The following is a 21,618-nucleotide window of genomic DNA, read 5'->3' as shown; positions in this document are numbered from 1 at the left end:
GGCTTTAAGCACCACAATCAGACCTCCTTGCAGGTGCCTACTTTCGAGATGCTGCAATTTACAGAACTGAAGCCTTTCTAGGTAAGGGCACCCTTTTTTCCCTTCACTAGTCTGGTTGCTCCTCTCTGTACCAATTCCAGCAGATCTACATCATTCCTAAAGTGAGGCCTCTAGATCTGAATACAGTACAGTAATTAAGATGTGGCCTAACTTTGGCCTTATACAACAGGGATGGTATGGAAGGAACAAAAAGACAATATTACTACCAGTTACTTCAGTCCAAATATACAGTACAGTAAATGAATTAGTAGTGGCAAAAGCGGCAGTCTTAGGTAAGGGCTATATTCCTCCATCCTTTATGATGATATGGATTTTTTTACTGCTACATGATAATTAAAGCTTAATGTGTCTCCTGAATGCTTCTTTAACCCCTTCTTAGAAAATCCCGGAAAAAAAAATCTAAGTTTTAAGTTGAACGTAAGCCCAGGCTAGAGTACTTGATTCTGGTTTTCAGTGGGAGCAAAATAATCCTCATAACTGAAAATAAAAAGTAGCGAAGCATATGAATTTTATTTAAAAACAGCACCTTTCAGTGGGACAAAATGAGTGCAGTGTATTGTTATTTTTGAACAATTCAAGTCCATAATTCTTGGACCTGACACCACTGAATTTTTAACTCTATAGATTTGTTAAAGATCAGGTTTATCAGTCACTAAGACTATCAGGGATGGTAATGACCATATAACAACTGATACATGATATCAGGTGTCGACAGAACACTGACTGCTTTGACTTGGCATATTATAGCCAATGCTGCTGATGCGCCATAAAACTTCTAAGCAAACAACACTGATGATTTCTGTTGGAATGTATTCCACATTAATGATGGTAGTCACAGCGAGATGGTATACCAGCCAATAAAAACTTTTAAGTTTTAGCTTTCATTTAGCACTAATATGTTTTATTAAGTTCAAAATGCATAAAGTTATAGATTAATAAAGTTGTGAAGTTAGTTTTGAAATTAGCAATAGCAAAGGCACATGATGCAAGAAAGCAAGCTTATATAGCATCAGCCAAAAAAAAAAACCAAAAAAAAAAACCCTCTTATTTTACCCATCCACTCGTTCCAAATGTTTGTCAAGTTCTGCCCTGAATCTATTTAAGCTATCAACTTCTACAACGACAGATGGAAGTTTGTTCCAGCAATCAACCACCTGCTGGCTAAAGGCAAACTTCCGCTCATCTATCCTACAACCGTCTTTCCTCAATTTGAATTTATGCCCTCTCAGGCAATTATTCTAAGCAAGAGGAAGAATCCCATCAGCATTGAGCATGCTCAAACCATTCAAGGCTTTATACACTCAGATAACCTCGCAGGTGCCTAGTCTCCAGACACTGTAATTTGCAAACTTAAGCCTTTCTTCGTAAGAGCAACCCTTTCTTCCATTCAGTTATCTTGTTGCCCTTCTCTGTATTTGTTCCAACAGCTCTACATCCTTCTTAAAATGAGGCCTGACCATTGCCTTATACAAGGGGATAATCACCTTCTTATCCCTACTAGAAAAATTCCTGTATATCATTGACAAGACATCATGAGCTATTCTTGCAGACTGTCTGCACTGCTCAGAAAACTTCATATCTGCTGCACAATTACTCCCAGGTCCTTTTCGTTCTCTACCACTGTCAGTGTAGTACCACAGAATTGATACGTTACTCTGGGGTTACTGCTTCCCATATGTAGTACTTTACATTTGTCAATGTTAAACTTAATTTGCCACCTCCCAGCCCATCTGCTCAACTTTTCTAGATCCTGTTGCAGCAGGGTACTGTCATTAAAAACCATGCCAACCTTCGTATCATCTGCAAACTTGGACATTAAGGCTGATATACCATCATCAATATCATTTATAAATACAGAAAACAACAATGGACCCAACACTGAACCCTGAGGGACTCCACTAATAACATTAGTCCACGAAGAGCAGTGTCCATTGATTACCACTCTCTGTATTCTCCATAGCAGCCATTTGCCTCCAAGGCAAATGGCTGCTATGGAGAATACTCCAATTTGTGCAGCAGTCTTCCATGTGCAACAGTATCAAAGGCTTTTATCAAATACCCTGTATAATGTATTACCTTATTCTTTTGACATTTATAAGTTAATACAGCATATTTATCAACATTAATGGCAGCCATTATATTCAAACTAATACTAATTGTTTTGTAGAATTATTATTTTACACAATAATAACAATAATTTTTATAATAATAATACAAAAATTATCAATAATTGTACAAAGATTTTAGCTTTAAAGATCTAAACTTTTCAGAAAAAATAAGAGCAGATACAAAAAAATTTGTTGATCAAAGGCTACAACATTAGCATTCAGACAACAAAAGAACAATGATAATAATATTTAGGTCAAATTAAAAATAAGGTGGACCTAAAATGACTTCTGCCCATGATACTCTACAATTGAAAATACAGCAGAAGTAGACTTCCTCAAATGTGAACAGTGGTTCACATTTGAGGAAGTCTACTTCTGTCAAGCCCACATGACTGCTAAATATGGTTAACAATTGTATTTGCTGTTAAAATGATTAACTGTAAATGTCTCTGACCGCGGAGTCATGTCGGAGTATAAAAAGATAATTTTTTCAAGGCCTAATGTAGCTGAATGGTCAAGCATGAGAGTGCAGTAACACACGTTTGAGTGGACCGTAGTTCAAGTCTGTGTGACTGTTAAATACAGTTAACAGTTGTATTCATTGTCAAAATAATTACTGGTAAACTAATCTTATCTAATTAGTGGTCATGCTGGAGTATAAACAAGAACATACAATTACTTGTAATTAGCAAGTGCTCATTTCAAAAACAAGCAGTTTTGGTGAATTAAGAGATTACTGAAACAGAAATGGAATCAACAGAACCACTCCTAAATGGGAAAGCAACTAACCACATTCTAATGAATTTTACCAAAAGATAAGGTTTATCAACCACTATTATGAGACCAAGGATGGTTTATATATCTTTAGCAAAGGAACCAGGGTATAACCTATAGATTTTAACTAGCGGGTAATCACGTGGGGTCTTTGAAGCATCTCGGTGATTCTAAAAATTTCCAAAAAATATGCAGAGGAGGCAATAAAATAATTTTGACAAAACCTTTCCAATTGCTGTGAAATTATAGCATATTATCTCAAGGATATCTTTTCCTTATATATATATATATATATACTGATGACTTTCATCCACTACTTACTAATCCTATCTGCAATTTTCTTATAAGAGTACATTACATTCCTCTTATTTAGCATTAGTAGAGGCATATGATGCAAGAAAGCAAGCTTATGAAGCATCAGCCAGAAAAAAAAAAAAAAAAAAAAAAAAATTCCACTTCACCCCTCCGTTTGTTCGAAATACCTGTCCAGCTGGGCCTTAAATTTATTTAGGCTATCAACTTCTACAACAAGGGATGGAAGTCTATTCCACCAGACTTCCATTTATGTGACAACCAGTATGTTTTCTTCTAATTATTATTTCTTTTATAGGATGAGCAGACATTCATACTGTATTAGCAACAAGGACTTGAGATCCAAGTGGAATTTTTTTATTGGACAATGGTAAAAACTATAATGCATAATGGGAACACTGTTTACGTTTACAATCCCCATAATCCAAAATTTCTAGACTATCCCCCCACCACAAAGCCTAAGTACTGTATTTCCCCATATATAAGACATACTCTTTTTTTGAAAAATTTGGGGTCTAAAAACTGGGTGCATCTTATACAGTGGTTGTAGATTTTTTTACTTGCATTTCCCACTTTTTCGCGCTTGTTGTCTCTGCGCTCACTGTTTTGCACTTGTTACCGGTATATTAGGTTAAGTTTTTCCACATTCTGCCCAGAAATAGCTCAGAAAAGATTTTTGTACAGTGCTGAATTCAAGTTAAAAGTGATCCAGTTTGCAAAAGTGAATGGAAATCGTGCTGCTTTTTTTTTGGAGTTGTTGGCGCATCGGCTTCTGTGGCCATAATGCACCTCCCAAGGTTTTTGCAGTACTTTGATCCAAGCCCGAGGCGGGATTCTAACCCGCGACCTTTGGGTTGCTAGGCAGGCACTTTACCCACCCAGCTAGCCCGGTCGGCAATCATGCTGCTGAACGTAAGTTTGGTCCTCCTCCAACTAAGAAAACAACCCGAGACTGGCTACGGGAAGAAGAAACCCTACTGAAAACGCCACGGCAGAAGAAGGCCATGAGAGGCAAGTCAGCAAAATGGCCTGTTTTAGAGAGGGAATTGAAGATATGGATTGAAGAGCAAAGGGCAATTGGAATTCCTGTGTCCACAAAGATGGTTCAGCATGAGGCAAGAAGAATTGCTGATGAAAAAAGAAGTTACTGATTTCAAAGGAGGACACAATTGGTGCTTCAGGTTCATGAAACGGAATGGACTAAGCATGTGTACATGCACCAGACTTGCCCAAAAGGTGCCTGAAAGCTATGAGCAGAAGGTCCTTGAATTTCATCGTTTTGTCATTCAATGTCGGAAGACACATCAGTTTGAGTTGGGACAGATTGCAAATATGGACGAAGTCCCCTTTCAATTTGATGTCTCAAGTAACAGAACTGTTGATAAGAAGGGGGTGAAAACTGTAACTGTGAAGATGAGTGGACATGAAAAGAGCCATTATACAGTTGTTCTAGCTTGTTGTGCCGACGGAACCAAGCTGCCTCCTATGTTGATTTTCAAACGCAAAACAATGCCAAGAGAAGACATTCCTCGAGGAGTGATTGTCCATGTTCATGACAAGGGTTGGATGGATGGATCAGGTGGGATGAAGATCTCGTTTGAGAAAGTTTGGAGCAGGAGACCAGGTGGGCTCTTACGCAAACCTGCCCTATTGGTGCTTGATCAGTTCAGGGCACACATAACAAAAAACACAACGAAGATTGCTGCAGAGCAAAAATACAAAACTTGCCGTCATACCTGGAGGCTTGACATCCCAGCTCCAACCATTTGATGTCAGCATTAACAAACCCTTCAAAGCTGCCATAAGAGACAAATGGAACCAATGGATGAAGTCTTCTGGGAACAATTTGACACCAGCAGGAAGAGTGAAGAAACCAACTATAGGAGAAGTTTGTACCTGGGCGAAAAGATCCTGGGACAATATCAAGATTGAGATCGTTGTCAAGTTATTTAAGAAGTGTGGCATTTCAAATGCCATAGATGGAACTGAGGAAGAGGCAATATATGAAGACAGTGATTCGTCATCAGACACAGATGAGGACAAGCTAATGGATGGGAGTTTTGACAGTGATGAGGAGTTGTATGAATTTTATGATGAATAAAACTTGAGTTCGATAACTTTATGTAATACATTTTTTTCAAATTTTGGGCCCCAAAATTAAGATGCATCTTATACATGGGGAAATACAGCAAACTGTAAGAAATACTTTGTATTTTATGATATTAATTCAATGATATAATATACTTAGATTTCAGTAAAGTTTTTGGCACTTTTCCACAGAGACTGGTAAAAATTAGTAATATAGCATTATTATTATTCTACATTACTAATATATGGTGCAAGGAAGCCTGAGGCTTATGGTGCACCAGCCAGAGGCGGATTTAACGGTGGGCACGTTAAATCTGCCTCTGGCTAACAGTTGAACTAATATGTTCAACTATTAGTTCAAAACTTTGTGATTATTATTATGCTATTATTAATTATATTATACATATATTATATTCAAATTTTATTGGAAATAAAACATTAATAGCAGATAATATTTTTTATTTATTTAAAAAAATGGTTAACATGTATTTTTATTTTCCCTGTATCTCTCTTTTTTTTAAGGGGCCCAATATTTTCTTCTGCGCCCGGGGCCTCAACCGACCTTAATCCGCTCCTTACACCAGCCAAAAAAAAAAAAAATCCCAAGTTGCTCTGAGAGAGAGAGAGAGAGAGAAATAGAAGGGACCTTAATCCGCTCCTGACACCAGCCAAAAAAAAAAAATTCCCAAGTTGCCCTGAGAGACAGAGAGAGAGAGAGAGAGAGAGAGAGAGAGAAAAGTAGAAGGAAATCACCAAGAAAGAGAAGAATGATGATATCCAGCTAAGGACCCTGGGTGTGCCAAAGCCCATACTCAGCAGATGTGAGCCCCTGGAGTTATGGAAGGCATTTCAAGTGTATTCTCTGATTTTGCAGATGATACTGAGTTATCAGTATCATCTGCAAAATCTTTGGCCAAGACAGGTATCAAGGCACACTCATAAAGTGGTTAAGAATGAAAGGGGTAATTGCACAGCAGTCCAACATGAAGTTCTCTGAGTGGTGCAGAAAGCACTTCTAATGCTACTGATAAAGGGATGGTTGAGTAGTAAAAGGCAAAGAGTGATTACAAATGGACACCAATTTTCTTGGAGCAATGTCATTAGTGAAGTGCTTCAGGGATAAGTTGGTCCCCCCTTACTGTTTCCAAAATTTATTAATGGTACTAAAGAAGGCATATATCAAGCTTACTGTCTAATTTGCAGATGATACCAGGTTAGTAGGGTGATTAATGACAGGTATCAAGGCATACCACTGCAATAAGACCTAGAAAAATGAGACAAATGGGCTGAGAAATTTGCTGAAAAATGGGCTGAAGCAAATGGCAAAAGAGGTTTATCATTGACCTGAATGCGCATGCGCGCGCTCTCTCTCTCTCTATCTCAGAGTAATTCAGAAATAGAAATTTTTTTTTTTTTTGGCTGGTGCAGCATAAGCCTCAGGCTTCCTTGCATCATATATATATATATATTTTTTTTTATGTAAACCCCAAACACAAGAGGTATTAGAACCTATAGTACTTAGTACCGTGCTTGGGTTGGAGGTTGCGAAGATGAAAGAAGATATTTGCTGACATTGGACTTGAACTTCTGTAGACTGTAATTTTCAGGAAATACGTATGAAGGAAGGTTTTTCCAGAAAACGGCAGTTGAATGAATAAACGAGGAAGATGAAAAGTTGGTTCTGTGAGTTTGAAGTTGGACAGTAAATGGATGTTGGCGGCATGTGTTCGGACTGTTTTGAAAGAGAGAGCGGGAATTATAGAAGCCAATTCAGAAGAACAGTGCCCATGGAAGTATTTGAAGAAAAGGCATGCAGCAGAAACAGTACGCCTATGAGACAGCGAGTGGAGAGACTCTGTTAGAGATGAATCATTAATTAACCTAACTGCCTTCTTCTGAATGGAATCAAGAACCTGAGAGAGGTTTTGGGGGCACCACCCGAGATGTGGGAACAATATTCCATGGCAAGGCGGATTTACGATTTATACAGAGTGAGCAGCTGTTTGGAAGAAAAGTAAAACCAAGAGCGAAAGAGAAAACCAAGTTTTTTAGATGCAGAGGAAGCAATATTTGTAATGTGCTTGTGCCAAGAGAGATTAAAAGTCAGGGCAATCCCCAAAAGAGATATATCATTTTGCCTAGAAATCGGAGTGTCACTAAAGATAAGCATAAGAGCAGAAGAACCCTTTTGCGAGATATAAGAACTCTTTTGCGAGATATATGAGTTTTAGAAGGGTTGAAATCAACTAAGTTATCTTTGCCCCACTGGAGAATTACCTGAAGATCGGCATTTAAGGAATTGGTAGCAGATTTTCGAGAAGTTGAAGCTGATTGAGCAGGGCATGTTTTCTCAAAATGGAAAGTGGAATGCAATGTGCTATCATCAGCAAAACTATGGATAGGATTTCCAGTCAATGGAAGAAGGTCATTAATATACAAGAGGAAAAGAGTGGGGGAAAGAACTGAACCTTGGGGAACACCGGCATTAGAGGAGAAGTTAGAAGACAGAGAGCCATCTACCATCACCCTCAGTGGGCGATCAGAGAGAAAACTGAATAACCAATTACTAAAAACAGTTGGCAAACCATAAGATGGAAGCATGTTTAGAAGACCTTTATGCCAAACACGATCAAAAGCCTTTGAGATGTCAAGAGCAACTACTTGTGTTTCACCGAACTTTTCCATTGAGTTAGTCCATAAATGGGTAACATAAGCCAGAATATCACAAGTGGATGAACACTAACGGGATCCATACTGGCGATCGTTGATCAGACGGAAGGTTTCTAGGTAGTTTAAGAGTTGGCGGTTAATTCATTTCTCCATTACTTTAGAAAGAGTAGAAGTAATTGCAATGGGACGATAATTGGATGGGAGGGATTTGTCACCCTTTTTAGGAACTGGCTGGATATGAGAAAATTTCCAAACAGAAGGAAAAACACCTTTGGAATAAGAAAGTGAAAAAAGGCGGCAAAGAATAGGAGTAAGTTCAGGAGCACAGGTTTTGAGAACAAGTGGAGAAATACCATCGGGACCTGGAGCTTTCTTAGCATCAAGATTCATCAAAATCCTTCTGACATCCTTTTGATGGAGGACCACAGGAAGCATTGAACAGAACATGTTGGGAGGTGTTTTACCAAGATCATCAATACATGAGTTGGGAAGAAAAATGGGATGATAGTAAGTAGCTTTATCCTTGGCTGAAGTGACAACAGAACCATCTGGTTTGGACAGAGGTGGGAACAGAGATGGGCAAAATTTGCGGCCAATAGCTTTGGCAAGAGACCAGAATGCTCGGCTACCATTAGGGCAAGACGCAAGTTTTCTACTCTTAGCCTGTTCAAACTCTAGTTTGGACTGATTAATAACTGCTTTACAATTGTTGCGAGCTTTGGTGTAGGCAGAAAATGAAACTGAAGAATTAGAAACAAGCCAATTACGATATGCAACATTTTTCTATTGAACAGCCTTTGCACATTATTGGAAAACCAAGGTTTAGATAAAGGACGAGATTTTAAAGTGGAGTGTGGGATAAAGGATTCCATTCCTGCAAGAATAATTTCACTGACATGATCTGAGGAAACGTTGACATCAGAAGTTTTGAAACAGTAATCCGACCAAGGAAAAGAAATCTCGCAGGTCATCCCATTCTGCATTCTTGTAATGCCAAACAACATGAAGTTGGGAATAGCCATGAGAGAAAGGCTCCACTGGAGAGGAGAAGAGACAATCACCAAGTTGTGATTTGAAGTGCGTAAAGGATCTCTCACTTCGACCGTGTACTTTGAAGGGTTGTATGTGAGAAAACGATAGTGTGTTGGCTGTATGATTAGGATTGTCTGGTATTCTTGTCGGTAAATGAACAATCTGTGCAAGGTCATTAGTAATTGCAAAAGCCTCAGCATCTCAACCAGCTGGATCAGTGTGACTAGAAAATGGAAGCCAGCTGGAGTTGTGAACATTAAAATCACCAGGGAAATTTACCTCACTGTTAGGAAAGTTGAACTGGAGAAAGTCAAGTTGCAAAGAGAGGAAGTCAAAGAGCTCCAAGTGAGTAGTGGAGTTGGGAGAATGGTAGAGACAACAAATGAATTTGACACAATGAAGTAGAGAGATTTTAAGCCAGAGAAGATCAAAGAGAGGAGATTCCAAATTGCCACGTCTCTGACAGGGAACATCAGAACAGACATATGCACAAGTACCACCTTTGAGCCGAAAGGAATCATACAAGTGGAAATGGACATCGTTGAGATTAGAATTGAGACCACGTATATTTGTGAAATAAATTAGGAAGTGCTTGGGAGGTTTAGATCTTTTCGCAGATAAGCTTGCTCTATTAGTTTGACAATTCATGGTGTATTCAATAGTAAGAAAAAGTGGGTGGGACATGCTGTATGAAGTAATGAAATTTTTGGATATGGCGTACACATGGTAAGAATATATCCAGATCCTTGACATAACGTGGCCTCGACAATGCTCCCCCCCCCCTCATACACACTACTCGGACTCCCTCCAGTCTCTATCTGGCAGAGTAGTGGTAGCAAGATTATACACTAGCTGATCCGGAGCCTCCTAAAGAGTTTCCAATAGGTTCGGCCCGGTGTACTAACTAGTGGCCAGCCTGCGAACACCATTTTAGAGCTGTACCCTCGAAATGTAAGGAATATTGGATCTCGCCACGATGTTCATCATAACCTCAAAAGTCATCAATCATACTGCATGATGGAAGAGGTAGGGAAGGTTTGACCGGAACTTAGCTCTAGAGACTAAACATGGGTTCCACGACTTCAAGCCTCCAATAAGCAAAGTGGTGGTATTTCACCGGTTGATGAGAGTTATCTACCACCTAGTACTGCCTGGTAACATAGAGGGCAGCATTCCTACATGTGGTGTGGGTGCCACACCTTGACCTCTGCTTACGTTGGTTCACAACTGAGTGGTCACCCACCATGTACTTGTGCATGGAGGTTATACCCAGGATTACTAACAGTCCCACCATCATGAAGGTGCAAGCAGAGGATTTGGCTGGCACAAACCGTCCGGACTTCGCCGAAATTGGGTCCACTTGACTTGAGTGTCACCCGAATATCAGTTCCACCAGCGCTTTAGACTCCCAAGTAGCAAGTACAGCTTGTCTGGCATATCTGAGAGAATGTCTGTGATAACCTCAAGGACCAACTAATAATAATAATAACCAGCAGTAATCCCAGAACAGCATACAAATTAGATGGTACCACTCAAAATAATGAAGAATGTAATAACTTGGCTGCAGCCTAGTATGTACTTACTGTAAGGTTACTGTATCTTCTGATAATTTATAATTATCCCATGCATTTTTATTCTCTGCTGGTAGCTTATCAGTATACCTGACATCCATTTAGGCCTCAACCATGCATAATGTTTCTTTGTTAGTATGATAAGCTTAGCAGCTTCTATGATTACTTCCTTGAACACTTTCCATTTAATATTCGCGTTTTTAAGGCAAAATTAGTTGGTGTCACTGAAAATAATTAAAAAATGGCCTAAGACCATTACTAGTACTGAACTATTATTATTACTATTACCAAACTTTACTAATAGAGATAAAGTGGTTATGTTCTTCTTTCAAATGCTCAAAGGCATCAGTATATTATATGTATCAATGGTCAGAATGTATGCAGAATATTGCATACACACTTGGAGACCACATTTTAGGAGAGATGTGGACCTGCTGAATAGGATACAGAGAAGAGCAACAAGGTTGCTTAAGAGTACAAAGGTTATTCTTATCAAGAGGATCTTGGGTTTTATATGCTACTGTATTTGGAAATCAGACTTGATGGAGGTGTTTAGGGCCTTAAAAAGTCTAAATAAACTAAATGGTGAAAAAATTTTTACACTCAGTCACATGATATACACAAAGATACATAAATTTAAACTGAGAGGGAATGGTTATACACCAGATGTCTGAAAATTTTCCTTTAGTTAGAGTAATTGAGTGGTAGAATAAATTCCCAGCTTGTGGAATTTTATCCTTGAAAGGAAGGGATAAACAAATTGAGGGAAGGTAACAGTGGTTACTTTATTTTTTGATTAAAGTAATTTATCTATTAAAATAAATAAACGTCTGTATAGTTGTTTATTATACTCATTACAGTCATTCAGCCTATAATATACATTTACTGCCATTTTTGTTTTACTCTGTTTACAACATGCTATCGAGGCAGTGTTAGGTAGGTCAGAAAATTAATAGCTTGAGGGGATTTGCAGACTATTAGATTAACAGTAGCCACAGGCAGAGGTGAAAGTGATTCTTGCACTGCTTCTATTGGAATGAGCAGCAGCCTGGAAAGCAAGGTGTTTGGACTGCTGGGAGTCATCATGGAACAACTAAATACATGGGTTGTGTTAGGGTAATTAAGAGTAAGACGAACAGGTGCATGTATACTTGCATGTACACCAATGCTAGGAGTATAGTAAACAAATTTGATGAATTGTTGGTATATCAGAGCCATGGTGTAATAACTGAGAGCAAAATTGGAGCAGAAATTGATGAAGTTAAACATTTGCACATCTCCAGTCCACATGGGCTGGAGATGTGCAAATGTATCCCCAATTCACAAAAGGGGGATCAAAGGGTGATGTGAGTAATTACAGACCTGTTAGTTAAGTTTTTTTTGGGATTTATTAGGTGCATCAGCATTTGTGGCCATAGTGATAAGAAAATACAGGAAATGAAATTTGGGGAGTGCAATGTGTACAGAAAGGATAGAAGAGGAGAAGGGGTGATGTTGTTAGTTAAGAAACACATAAAGGAACTCCTAGGTGGCAGTGATTAAAGTGTACTTCTGTCGGATTTACTCAAAGATGTAACTACCATCAGGGGTAAAGGTAAGGGTTTTTACTTTCATAAAGATGACTACAGTGGTCTCAGAGATTTTTTAAATTCTATAAAGTGGGACCACCTGATGATGTTACCATAAGAAAATTCTAAATGGGAAGCATTCAAGGAAGTAATCTTGGAAGCTATTAGGCTTTTCATACCAACAAGGGCGACCAACCATGCCGAATTTTGGGTACATCCCTATTTTTGGCTCTCTATAGAGGCATCCAGAAAGGACCCTAGGAGGGACGCCATTTGTCCCAATTTATCACATAACATAAAATAAATAATATAAAATATAATAATAGATCATACTAAAATTCATTAACTAGCATATCCATTAATAACTTATCCATTAACATATTTATTCAACCTACCTATTTTAAAAATTAATATGTCAAGATATACATCTATATGTATAATAACCAAGAAGGGACATGTACATACGTTAATATTACAAGGTATTTTGTAATCTGATGTACCAATGAAAAAAATCCCAATTTTTTTGGTTATGTCCCAATTTTTTAAGGTCGATACCCAGAAATTGGCTGATCAAGATTTGGTCACCCTAATATTTTACCCCAGGGGCTCACATCTGGTGAGTATGGGCTTGGCATACCTAGGGTCCTGAGCTGGATATTGTCATTCTTCTCTCTTTTGGTGATTCCCTCCTACTTCTCCCCCCCCCCTCTCAAGGTACTCAAAATATTTTTGGCTGGTGTAGCACGAGCCTCAGGCTTCCATGCACCATATGGCTAATAATAATAATAAAAACAACTAAGAAATACTGTCAAGGTTTAGGCCTAAATGGATGTCAGATGAACTAATGAGACTTGTGGCAGAGAAGAATATGCATGGGACGCATATAAATTATCAGGAGACACAGGTGCCTATGGCAGATATAAGATAGTCTGTAAACAAGTCACAACAGATTAGCATTAGTAGAGGAATGTGATGCAAGAAAGCAAGCTTATGCAGCATCTGTCCAGCTCAGCCTTAAATCTATTTAGGCTTATCAATTTCCACAATAAAAGCACACTTCTGCACATCTATCCTACATCTGACTTTCCTCAATTTGAATTTATGCCCTTTCAGGTGATTATTCTGAGCAAGAGGAAGAATCCCATCAGCATTGAGCATGCTCAAACCATTCAAGGCTTTATACACCTCAATCAGATCACCTCGCAGGTGCCTAGTCTCCAGACACTGTAATTTGCAAAACCTTTCTTCGTAAGAGCAACCAAAAACTCAAAAGATTGAGAAATCTTTGGCAAAGGATGCAAAGAAAAACAGTAAAGACTTCTTTACTTATGTAAGCTCTAGAAAGAAGGGGATGAATCAGATTGGTCCACTTGATATCAATGGTTCAATTGTTGAGGATTCTACTCAGGTAACTGACAAACTTCCACATCTAAATTTACACAAACTTCCACATCTACATTTACACAAACTTCCACATCTAAATTTACACAAACTTCCACATCTACATTTACACATGAGGAATTCTGTAAGGAAGTGGAAGCCAGAAGCTTATCAAACTCTAACAGGGAGTTAAATGATTTTGTAATAATTGAGAGAAAAGTGCAGGAGAAATTGCTGAAGTTAAACATTTGCACATCTCCAGTCCACATGGACTGGAGATGTGCAAATGTATCCCCAATTCACAAAAGGGGAATCAAATGGTGACAAGAGTAATTACAGACCTGAAGTTTGTTTTGGAATTTATTAGGTGCATCGGCATCTGTGGCCATAGCATGCCAACCTGTTAGTTAAACTTCTGTTCCAGGGAAAATAATGGCACTACTGGTTAAAGAAGCACTGCAGGATCATCTAGACAAGACTGCAGTTATAGTTCAGACACAGCATGGGTTTGTTAAGGGGAAGTCTTGTCTGACCAATCTGATTGGATACTATGATGTGGTCACAAAGCAACTGGATGCAAAAAATAATTTTGATATCATATATTTGGATTTTAGGAAAGCTTTTGATACTGTTGCGCATGGGAGACTACTGTACAAGTTGGAGCAGTATGGCATTAAGGGCAAGTTGTTACAATGGATGAAAAGTTGGTTGAGTGGGAGAAGACATAGAGTGGAAATTAATGGACACTGCTCTTCATGGAGTAATGTTATTAGTGGAGTTCCCCGGGGATCCGTGTTGGGCCCATTGTTGTTTTCTGTATTTGTCAATGGTATTGATGAAGGTATAACAGGCTTAATGTTGAAGTTTAAAGATGATATGAAGGCTGGTAGGTTTGTTAATGACAGTAAGGACAGTACACTACTGCAACAGGATCTGGAAAAGTTGAGCAAATGGGCTGAGAGGTGGCAACTGAAATTTAACATTGACAAATGCAAACTACTGGATACGGGTAGCAGTATTCCCAGAGTAACATACCAACTGTGCAGTACTACACTCAGGGTAGTGGAGAATGAAAAAAACCTGGAGATAATTGTACAGTCAGATATGAAGTTTTCTGAGCAGTGCAGAGAGGCTGAAGAGTAGCTCTTGGTGTCTTGTCAATGATATATAGGAATATTGCTAGGATGGATAAGGAGGTGATTATCCTCTTATACAAGGGGATAATCACTTTGTATAAGGGTCAGGCCACACCTTGAGTACTGCATACAAGCCTGTGGGCCTCATTTTAGGAAAGATGCTGAGCTACTAGAAGGAGTACAGAGAAGGGCAAGGAGATTAGTGAGTGGAACAATGGGTTGCTCTTACCAAGATAGGTTTAATTTCTGAAAATTGCAGCGTCTGGGGACTAGGCACCTATGAGGTGATCTGATTGAGGTGTATAAGGCCTTGAGCAAGCTCAATGCTGATGGGATTCTTCCTCTTGCTCAGATTCTGCACCTGAGGGGGTATAAATCCAAATTGATGAAAGGCAGTTGTAGAATAGATGTGCGGAAGTTTGCCTTTAGCCAGCAAGTGGTTCAATGATGGAACAGGCTTCCATCTGTCGTTGTGGAAGTTGATAGCTTAAATAAATTCAAGGCTAAGCTACACAAACTTTTATAGTGAATGGATGAGGTTTTTTTTTTTTTTTTTTTGGCTGACACTATATAAGCTTACTTTTCTGCAATTTGCTTCTACCAATGCTAATATATCAGACTGACATAGCATTGCACTGGCATCTTGTATCAGTTTGTGTACTATTTTAGAAACTATGTGTTTCTTAACCAAGAAGCATATCCCTGCCCAATCCAGCCTGCTCTTTCTGTATATGTTGTACTCACTGTATTCAAATCTTTCATATCCTTATCACAGTGATGCCATGTTTTTTAATTTTAAATGTTTTATGCCTTAATCAGCCCTTCAGATTCATCAAGTTTACTTACTATACTCCTCGCAGTGTTGGCTTAAGATAAAACAGCACCCCAGGCATAGCTGATTTTCAAAACCTGTACCAATGCTGTTTTTTGTTCCTTCAAGAACTTGGTGCCCTTTAGATCATGGAAGCCTTGTCAACTAGTTCCTTGAGCTGCAAAAGGTTGAAATTCAACATTAACGTATTTCTCTATTATCTTCCACCAGCCTACTATATCAATGATATAAGTAAGGGTCAACAAATGTTTTTATTTTGAATTACCAAAAAATAAAAAAATGCAGTGATCTACAATACTATTCATTGTATACATTAGGAGTGGCCAAGCTCAATACATTTTTGAGGTAACTTCTTTCTTCAAAAGTCAATTATAGCTTAACTTAAAGGTGCTGTGAGAATTTAGTTTTTTGAAACTAAAGGAATCTGGTTCCTAAGAACTGTAAATGTAAGTGGTGTGGATGGACTTGGATATCCACATTTGCCTCTTATTTTTTTTCATATTTTAATTCCCCATCAATATTATTTTGAGCCATGATGTGTTCCTCAGATTAAGCTGAATGCAGCTTGTCAGCCATGATTGGCCAGTTCAAATATATAGTATGATATGAATGACTGCAAGATAGAGGTGATATGATGTATCAGTTATCACTGTTTAATCATCAATTAACCAAATTTACATATAAGACTTACCATTTGAAAGAGGCAATGAAAGCTCTTGAATGGGAACCCAAAATTAAACAACCATACAGAAAAAAAGATTCTAGAAAATGCAATTTTTCTAGTATTTCTTTTTTTTTTTAATATTTCAGAATGGAAATGAAATGCAAGATAACATATTGATCTTTCTATAAGAAACAACAAATTAAAAAGTATTTGTATAAATCCATACGAGACGATTCATGGATCTGTTTGATTATGACAATTAACAGCAAAGTTATGGCTTTCTGAAATTATATTAACAATTCCATTTAAACAAAACTGCTTCTCAAAAAAAAAAAAAAAAAAAAAAAGGAAAAAAGCACATCTTGTTAAATTCTTAACCCAGCCTTGGTCCATTCATTTTTAAAATTATCCATAATCCATCATTTGCCTCTGTATCATGTGCATAAAGCTTCTAAATTTACAAAGTGGGCTTTGACAGGGGTGATAAATTTCCCTGTTCAGAATCTAAAATGAATCCAACTTGAGTTGCAGCTAATTTATCATTTGTCAAGTTCCACCACCAATTTGCAGTAACAGACAATATATCTTTAACATCATGGGAAAATAAAAATATTTTCTAGGAACTACTTCACTTAAATTTTTGTTTTATATTTTTGGCAGGGACACCCAATGGCCAAAGACAGTTTAAAATTTTGTCGGTTTATGTTACACAATAATAATGGGCTTAGCATTTTTTTGGGGGGGAGGGATTGATGCAAGTATTCAAACATACAATAAGCATACACTAACTACTCTTAATTAAACTTCAAGCAACCTGTGAGAGAGAGTTAATGGAAGCAATAGGACCAAAATTCAAATAAAACTCTCCCACTTCATATCAAGGCCACAGACAACTAGGGCTGCAGCACTCAGAAATAAATGTACAACATTGTAAAAAGTCTGAATTATAACAGAGTGGTTGTATTGCATTGACTAGGGAAAATAAAAAAAAAAAAATTACAGAAGGTAAGGAATCGTTGTGAAGAAGTTGGGAAAATGGGAGAGAGAGAGATAAAAAAAATATATATATATATGAATTCAAATCCAATAAATATTTTGTTATAAACACCAAATAAATTGTTGTATATACCACTTAGCCTTCTATGTTGTGACTGTTAATTGTCTCAATTTCTAATCTTAGGTTAACTGTATTAAAAAAGAAAAGCCAACTAAAAAAATTACAGTAAAAAAAATAAATGCAGCATTTTCACTTTAGTATATATAGTGAACGGTAGTAATAAAAATGATTTCAATGTGCAGCAAGGAATAACTATGGGCATCAATAATAGGGTCATTCTCAATGGAAGCAAAGGCAATCCAAGTAGGTACTAATGAGGTATAGTCCCCTTCCTACAATCAAAATAATGTGAATTTTTTACTGCTACATGATAATTAAAGCTGAACTATTTGCCAGAATGCTGACTAAGCAAACCCCCTTTACAAAATCCTAGGCCCATCCCTGTATGGAAGGAAGGGGAAATGAAATCTAGTTCACAGGGAAATAAAATGCATCAATTATGAACCTGTTCAAAAATTCTTGGGTGAAGGGACACACTTAGAGGTTGTGAGGATAAATAATACCCACAGCTAAAATTTATCCCTGTATTGTAGCCAGAATTTACACCAAATAACAATTTATATAGTTATTTCAGTTGAGTTTATATAATTTTTAAATAATTGAATTCTGTCAATGTAAAACTTTACTCGCTAAACAATAAAAAAGGGAGGGAAAAAACGCACATCACTTTGAAAGTGATACTATTTTTTATTTGGATATTAAATGTAGTTAAATTAGGGGCAAATAATAATCAATAAGCGTCTAAAAACATTTTCTTTTAATTTTTTTTCATTGCCATTATATACCACCGAACCACATTATTACGCAATAATACTTCACAATTTTCTAATTGATTCATTTAATTTAATTTTTTTTTTACAAAAATAGCAATCAATTGTTGTTTTCGGTTGATTCGCATAATTTATAATTTTATACAGAAGGCGACCTTATGGATATTGATATTTTTTGAAGTATGAACAATAATTTTGCTAATTGTTGGTATTTATTCGCCTTGCGGTTTCTATTATTTTCAGGTATGAAGAGGTTAAAATACTGAACCTCTGAAAAAAGGGAAGGAGGTTCGTGAACTGAGTAATCGACAGTTCTCTATTTGCATATATTAGGTTTTGAATTATATTTGGCAGGAGTATGAAACGTATACGTTTTAAGCAACCAAATAGGTAATTATCCCCAAGCTACCAACGATTACGGTACTGGGCTGGGACAAGGAAGCGACATTTGTGTTGTGGAGACAGCAGAGCAAATTTCATAGCAACAACAAAAAACATAACAGGGTCTTTCTTCTAAGACAACGAAGCCTACCAATGGATGCAAATTGAATTGAAAAGTTATTTCAATATCCCTTTATAATTTTGGGTACTTACGTTTATTGCATTACGAAAAAAGGGTCCAATAGACTATCACGTGATACACAATTCCCATCAACCCTTGCGAGTGTGTTCAATGGGTTAGATTATCATGTAATGCTAACAACTGTTAGAGTATGTGTTCAAGACTACGGACTAACGTGTATGTTAAAACTTCATCTGTAATTTCTTCCGGTTCATACCAAATGAGTCTATTGCAGTACTAATTTTCTTTAATTACTTTGCATCTTGCTGTTAACTTACCTTGGGTAGGAGAGCAGTTATGAAATTGCCGCCAATTCTAATAATTTGGTTCTACGTTTGAGTTTCAGAGGGCAGCATACGTTACATCATTTTTACGTGCATGGATTAATGATGTGTTAAATTATTAAATTCAGACATATATGCCGACTAAAAGAAAATATAAGTTATTTCTTAGCCATTATATGAATGGTTTTCCGTATGAAATACCGTTAAAATGTTGGAATTATAGTCTGCAGTATACATGCAGTAGTTCGGGAATGTCACAGATGGTTTACCACAACATTTTGAAAATGGTTGCATAGTTCTCTTATAAACTAAATAATCTTCATAAAAGTCTGATTTTAGTAGGACCACGTTTTATTAAACTAATGCGTTGACATTTATACTTTAATTAAATCAGAGTTAGCCCCAATATTAATTTAATATCCCTTTTATGAGCCCTGGCTAATGGATGATCAATTTTGCGCCAAGGTACAAGTTAGGCATTGTTTATGAATCAGTCTTTAATTAAAATCCCAAGATAAAATTAGTTAATTAGTTCATGAGAAAAAAACCCCTTAAAAAGCATGTTTTATTCAAAGAGCAGCAGAGAGAGCCTTGTAGGCTTTGTTTGTACTAGTATTAATGCAGACGTGTGTATAGTTTTACTTTCTGTTAGGGAATGTCTGATCTTACAGATATTCAGGTAGTTGTGTTATAAGCTTTAATCCCTCCAGATTTCCCCAAGGCAGGAAATCTGAAAGAAAAAATATCAAGATAACCCTCTCCCTTCCTTCTGTACACATTAATACGTGAATTATATGTTGAACAAGGAGCATGTGTCCAATTATTGTTGAATCATGCCATTTCTGCATGCAATAAAAAATTTCTATGCATATATACTTGTGTATATATATATATATGTATATATACACACACACACACAGAGGCTATTCTGTAAAATAGTAGCTATACTTAGATGAGTGAGTCAAAAAATGTAGTAGTATGGTAAATGATCAAGAAAGCAAGTAATTTGTATAGCTCTACTTTGAATTTATTCAAGCCATCGATTTCTACAACAACAGATGGAAGCTTGTTCCAACAGTCAACTATCTACTGCCCGAAGGAAACTTTCTTGCATCTATTCACCAACCATCCTTCCTCAACTTAAATTTTTGCTCCCTCTTATGTAATCTCAACAAGAGGAAGAATGCCATTCACATTCAGCTTGTTTAGTTCATTCAAATCCTTAAACACCTCAATCAAATCATTCCACAGGTGTGTGCCTAGTCTCCAGATGTGTAATTTACAGAGCTAAAGCCTTTCTAGGTAAGAGTGCCCTTTTATTCCCTTCAACAATCTGGTTGTCCTTCCCTGCATCCATTCCAGCACGTGACATCCTTCCAAAAGTGAGGCCTTCAGATCTGTATACAATACTCAAGATATGGCCTTGTACAAAGGGATAATCACCTTATCCCTGCCGGAAAAGTTTCTCTATATTATTGCAAAAACCCCATGAGCTGTCCTGGCACCATGTCTGCACTGCTCATAGAATTTCATACCTGACTGCACAATTACCCCCAAGTCTTTTTTATTACCCCGAGTGTAGTATGACATAGTTGATAAGTTACTTTGGGGTTACTGCTACCCATATGCAGTACCTTGCATTTGTTAATGTTAAGCTTCAACTGCCATTCTCAGCTCATTAACCCAATTTTCCTAGATCTTGTTTTAGTAGCTCATCCTGGTTAGTCTTTAACCACCCTGCCAACCTTTATATCATCTGCAAACTTAGACATTAAGTCTGTATATCTTCATCAATATCATTAATAAATACAAAATGCAAGAATGGGCACAGCACTGAACCCTGGGGGACTCCACTGATAACATTAGTCCACATAATTTATTATATATTATTGGTACCTACATAAACTATTAAACGAAATCAGAAATGCCTGAATCCTTCGTTAAAAGAGATTTCTTTTTCACTTACCTGCTTTTTTGCAATTACTCATGTGTGACTACTTTAAATGTTTATAGGTCTAAAGAGTAGACCCATTAATGTTTAAAGGTCTACTTTGAGAATGGAGTACATGTTCATATAACATTTTTGCGCAAAATCATCAAATTAACTTACTGAACCTTGCTGTTTTTTTATGGAATACCTTGCATATATAAATCACATTTGTAAGATGTTCTTAACATGATTAGATATTAAGGTAGTGTTTTTTTTTTTTTCAACAGACACTTTGGATGAGTATAGTTCCCATTTGGCTATGCCTGCAATTACTGCATTGTTTTCATATTTATTTATTCATTCATTTTAGTATCAGACGAGAATCATGGAGCTATAAATGCAATTGTTATTAGGTTTGCATTATTAAAAGTAAAAACTACTTTATCATATATGATTTTTTGTTTTGATAGCTTCGAGATTTTTTTAAAAAAATAATTTTCATTTGGATAAAATCTCGTGTGTTCAGGTCTCATTTTGACCTATTTCAATGGAGAATTTTATAATTTGCAATAGAGAAACTGGAGTAAAAACCTAACTTAAAAATGGCCCCCACCATAATTAAAAATAGGTTAATGATAATCTGAAGCATAAAAGGTTTAGTGAACCTTTAGTGGTATTTAGTAATATGGGTTCACATTTAACGTCCTGTAAATTCCAGCTTTTGGACAAACTGAGATTTGTTGTTTTTTTTTTTTTTTGT

The 21,618-nt window shown here is 36.9% G+C and overlaps 2 protein-coding genes across 4 annotated transcripts in view; one reads left to right on the top strand and one right to left on the bottom strand.

Moving 5' to 3' along the window:
• Positions 1-18,949, bottom strand: part of LOC150090522 (zinc finger protein 532-like) — a 35,679-nt gene extending 16,730 nt beyond the window's left edge. Inside the window, exon 1 of the mRNA XM_090371287.1 lies at positions 18,923-18,949. The gene's annotated coding sequence lies outside the window, so the exon portion shown is untranslated. The remainder of the gene's footprint in view (positions 1-18,922) is intronic.
• The window catches only part of LOC150090521 (bifunctional peptidase and arginyl-hydroxylase JMJD5-like), a 153,663-nt gene continuing 150,795 nt past the window's right edge, over positions 18,751-21,618 (top strand). Inside the window, exon 1 of one of the 3 annotated variants that reach the window (XM_090371318.1) lies at positions 18,751-18,821. In XM_090371318.1, the coding sequence (XP_090227444.1) occupies positions 18,796-18,821 (26 nt within the window). In that variant the 5' untranslated portion in view covers positions 18,751-18,795. Of the gene's footprint in view, positions 18,822-19,360; positions 19,394-21,618 lie in introns of those variants that run through there. The other 2 variants (XM_090371334.1, XM_090371327.1) reach the window with 2 other exon arrangements.

The sequence above is a fragment of the Mastigoproctus giganteus genome, chromosome 1, assembly GCF_048544385.1.
Source record: "Mastigoproctus giganteus isolate SK-2022 chromosome 1, ASM4854438v1, whole genome shotgun sequence".
NCBI classification, from domain to species: domain Eukaryota; kingdom Metazoa; phylum Arthropoda; class Arachnida; order Uropygi; family Thelyphonidae; genus Mastigoproctus; species Mastigoproctus giganteus.
Note: the sequence above shows the minus strand (reverse complement) of the source record. Positions and strands in the feature narration are given on the sequence as shown.